Source organism: Vigna umbellata, chromosome 9 (genome assembly GCF_029865625.1).
Source record: "Vigna umbellata cultivar VRB3 chromosome 9, Vumbellata_1.0, whole genome shotgun sequence".
NCBI lineage: Eukaryota > Viridiplantae > Streptophyta > Magnoliopsida > Fabales > Fabaceae > Vigna > Vigna umbellata.
Window position 1 is genome coordinate 19,109,562 of NC_142173.1, and position 4,699 is coordinate 19,114,260.

The 4,699-nt window shown below is 34.3% G+C and overlaps 1 protein-coding gene across 4 annotated transcripts; it reads left to right on the forward strand.

Moving 5' to 3' along the window:
• Positions 1-515: 515 nt before the first annotated feature.
• On the forward strand, positions 516-4,268 carry LOC148192802 (uncharacterized). Of its 4 annotated transcripts, none has more exons than XM_088098498.1 (4): positions 516-895; positions 2,859-2,926; positions 3,199-3,305; positions 3,507-4,268. In XM_088098498.1, the coding sequence occupies exons 1-4, from the start codon at positions 843-845 to the stop codon at positions 4,134-4,136; spliced, it is 858 nt and encodes a 285-aa protein (XP_087954624.1). In that variant the 5' UTR covers positions 516-842; the 3' UTR covers positions 4,137-4,268. The 4 variants fall into 4 exon arrangements, with proteins under 4 accessions (XP_087954624.1, XP_087954627.1, XP_087954625.1 ...); XM_088098501.1 differs by having other exon boundaries at positions 3,204-3,305; XM_088098499.1 differs by having other exon boundaries at positions 522-895; positions 2,752-2,926.
• Positions 4,269-4,699: the final 431 nt, after the last annotated feature.

The window sequence follows — 4,699 nt, forward strand, 5'->3', positions numbered from 1 at the left end:
TGATCAAGACAATAGTATAGACTTTTGACTTGTAGAAAAAAGAAATTAACATAGTAATATGGACAAACACTTCTATCTGTTTTATATAATAAATCCTAAACAATTGAGTGTATCCTTGTCAGTGCTCAATCAACAAATGGAATCTGCAGCCAGCAAAAAGGAAAATGTTTCTGCATTTTTGACAGCAGCAAGAAACGGAATAGAGGAAATGGTGTTTGAACTTCAATCTAAAATACCAAGTGCCGTACATGAAACTAACCCTGAAAGTGAAAATGTATTGCTTGTGGCAGTGAAGCATAAGCACGTAAATGTTGTTGAGTTGTTGCGGAAGATTTTGGAAAAAGAAATTTTTGATAGCTTAATTTTAGAAATGGATGACAGAGAGAACACAGTGTTACACTTAGCTAGGGTTGGGTAAAATAAACTAATCTGCACTTAATTATAGTTAACTGTACTGAATAATACTAAAAATTACTAATCCATTTTTACTAAAAAGTTAAATGTTTAATTTTTAAAACTGAACTGAATACGTTTTTAGTTCAGTTAACTATAAGAAAACTGTATCCCTCTCCTTTCCAATTATTTCTGAAACGTGACCCTGTTCTGGCTGGATGCGGCGTTGCCCACCATGATCTTGTTGGCAAAGGAGATCTCCAACGAAAACTCACAGTAATCCTACGGTGACCCAATCGCTGCCCACCGTTGTAGTCGAAAGAGAGCTTCAACGAAAACCCACGGTGACTCTGCCCTAGCCCTACCGTGACGCGCGGCCGCTGCCACCGTGACTCTGTCGACAAATGAGAGTTCCAACGGTGACCCTGCTCTGACCCTTGTCGTTGTTGATGTATCGAATGTCGAGGGGCCTGTCTTGTTCACTGCCATACCGACCGTCGAGGTAAGTTGTGATTCGATTATTGTGTTCGAGCTAGTCACTCTTTGCCTCTGCCTCTCCGTGTTGTCTCTACCTGTCTGTGCTGTCTCTGCCTCTATGTGCTGCCGCCTTACTCTGTATTTTCCTTAAACCTATGATTTATGAAATTTTAATGTTGTGGGGTTTCTTCTTTTCGCCATTTTTATTGTCCCTTTTCATTCTTTGTGCTTATTTTTCTGCTTGATTGATGAATTTAAGGTGTTTATGGTGCAGTATAATGTTGGTACTTCTTACTTTATGGATTGTGTCTCTTAACCTTAAGGAAAATAGTAAGAGTTCTTTGAATTTTCAACTGGTTAGTTATGTGAGACCCTTTTAGATATTACATGTGGCTGTTTGTTACCAAATCATCTCAGTCATCACATAACGATTCCTTCATTATAATCGTGTTCCTAAGAAGTTTGGTTGAGGCAAGCAGAAGAATCCTCTCGAACCTGCAGATTGGAGTGAAAAACAGGATAGCATGCCAGCTATTATTGTTCATGATTCTAATATTTTAGCTGATGCTTCTTCTTTTAATGATGTTGTTTTTGATGATTTGAATGTTATTTTTGCTTCCAATTTTGATAATGTTGATTCTGACTTTAGGCCTGTAGTTCAATATGGTTTCAATGATGTTGTTATATTCTTTTTCTCTATATCTTTTGTTCCAACACTTGCCTTTATAGTCTTTCTTCAACTTCATGCTTTGTTCATATTTTAAACATTTGCTCAAATAATGGTGATACTATAGAAGAACACTCCACGTAATTCCCATGTTTTTTTCTTCTTCTGTTGGAACAAGCTAGATCCTATTTAAAACGCAATTGACTGAGACATACAATATGTTTGAATTTTAATATATGTTGAACCCTTTTCATCTCAACTCATAAACTTTTGACAGCATACTGATATATTCATTTTCATGTAAAAGTGATTACAGCAACGTCTAACAGTAGGGAAAACCATTTTCACATAAACAAGAAAATAGTTAGAATTTTCAATATATATATATATAATTTTAGAATTTTGTTCTGTTTGAAAAGTTATAGACTAATTTGTTTATTTATATAGAGAGGTATATCTCTATATAAATTGAGTTTTGTTTTACTGTAGTCTCTTCTCTAGTGCTTTTATCTGAAACGTTTTGTTTTACTGTATATTGAGTTTGAAGGCAATTAAACTTTTGTGAGGACTGTTTTGGTTTTTAGATGATTGATGGCTTTTTTGGTTCACAATAATAGCTTATTTCATTCAGTTATGGAGAGAGCTTTTGAAGAATACGTGATTTTTAACCAAACATACTACAACTTGAATATCCACGTCTGTATTCACTTGTTATTCAATAACTTCGGGAAAAAAATTGAATTTTGTGCTGAGATTATTTTCTGTATTACAGTAAACTTTAGTTGTATGAAATCATTGATATTCCCAGTTTAGATTATCTTCCCACATTCTCATTATCTGGGAAGGGAGGCATATGGTACCTCATCATGTGGGTGTCTCTTTTCTCTTTCTTCAATTTTAATGTTTGACTAGTAATTTCAATTTGTAGCAGAAAACTAGCTCTGTCGTAATCCTTGATTTTGCTGGATTTTTAAATTGATTATGAGGGGTAATAAAAGTGTTTCAATATACAGGAAAAAAAATGTCTTTAAAATATGTCAGATCACGTTAAAATATGTTGTCAGCAATTTATCATATAGATATTGATCTTATTAAGCCTAGTGCTGACACTGCTATTATTGATTTCACTTACAATGCTCTTGATTTAGTTTATGCTATTGATCATATTGATATACTTGTTGCTGTTTTTGATCCAAATGTTTTTGCTGTTTCAGATCTTGCAATTGTTCAAGTGCTGTAACAACAATTGTTCAAGTGCTGTAATTGCACTGCTGTTGTTGCTGATTTTTCAAGTGCTGATTTTGCAATTATTTAATCGCAGGATTATTATTGGATACGAGACCATAATGACTCAGATCGACTTCATCCCGGCATTTTTATATAATGCAGGTTTTTGAAACCTATTTATTTTTCATGTAGAAAATTTTGAATTTTAAAATAGCTCGGAAGTATCTGATTTAATCAAGATTTGACTTATAAAATAAGTATACTGCATGCATTTGGAATGAAAAGTAGTGCTGTGCAACCGGATTAGTTTACTGAACTGCACTCTACTATGAGTAGACTAAAAACTAGTGCAGTTCAGTTCACCCTAACTATTTTTAGTTCAGTTTAGTTTAAGAGAACTGTTTTATAGTTAACTGCAAATTTTTATAGTATAGTGCAGTGCAGTATACTTTGCCCAGCCCTACACTTAGCAGCAGGTAATTCAAACAACGAAAGAGCAGGTACTACCATGCAAATGATATGGGATATCAAATGGTATCAGGTATGTATATTTATAAATTATATCACCCTCAACTTTCATTATCTTTCACCATATACACAATAATTCCTTTAAAAACATACTATACTCAGTATATTCGAATTGAGATTAATAATTAATTAAAATATCAACAATCTAGATTTTAATTAACTTTAACAGAATATATTGTGATGCTGGTATTGTATTGTATCATGCATGGAGCAGTACATCAGGGCTCTAGTGCCGGAAGAATTCGTTTACAGAGCCAATAAAGATGGTAAAACTGCATGGGAAATCTATGAGCAGGAACACATGCAGAAAGCGAAAGATTGCTCAGATTCCCTAAAGGACTTATCCAATTCTGGCTCAGTTGTGGCAGTTCTCATCGCCGGCATTTCCTTCGCAACGTCGACCACCGTCCCCGGCAGCACCGAGCATGGAAAACCTATCTTAGGTGGCAAACCTGCATTTGATGTATTTTCCATTGCTTCCCTTATAGGACTTGGCTTCTCCATCACCGCACTGGTAATGTTCCTCGCCATACTCACTTCTCCAAAACAGGCACAACACTTCCACCTCAGCTTGCCCTTGAAGCTTATCGTTGGCTTAGGTTCTCTTTTTGCATCCGTTGCTTCAATGCTCGTTTCCTTTTGGGCTGCACATTGTTTTGTGCTGAATGAAAAGTACAATATGATACTCCTCCCTGTTTATGTTGCCACTTGGTTGCCGCTCGCTATCTATGCGCTGATGCAATTTCCATTTTATGTTGATCTTGTGAGAGCTATTTTCAAGAAGGTGCCACGCCCATACAGGAATCCACACTCATTTATATACCCTACCCACTTCTCTTCATAAACATGCCTTTGCTAATTCAACCTCACTTACCAGTTTAATTGGTTGGTTTGTATAACCTAATGATGTCTTGTTTGCTACTTAATTATCTGTCGAACACATCCATATTTTACATGTGATAACTTTCTTGGGGAATTGTTTTTTTCGTTCGAGCTTTATCTTAAGTGTGGACAACCTATCACACCATTTTTTATAATTTTGAATTTAATAATGAAGTTTACATAATGATATGTCCCAACTTAATACATCAATGTGAAATACCATTGCACATCTTAGTAAAATTTTAAAGTTTTTTATCTTAAGGATTAAATCCGTTTATTTTTAAATTTGGAAATTAAACTTTTTCAAAATTTTGAAAAAAAAGTAATTCCAATTTTAAATTAAAGTTTAAGTGTAAAAATATATTTAACCTTTAAAACAATGAACTCTTATATTTTAAAAATTATTCATGAAATACATGAAATTGCATGGTTTTTCGAAATCGATTGTTTTCGATCAAGTTCATAAGCAAACTTTGACAAGTGTTGAAATTCAGTGGGACTACTCTTTCCATGAACTCATCATAT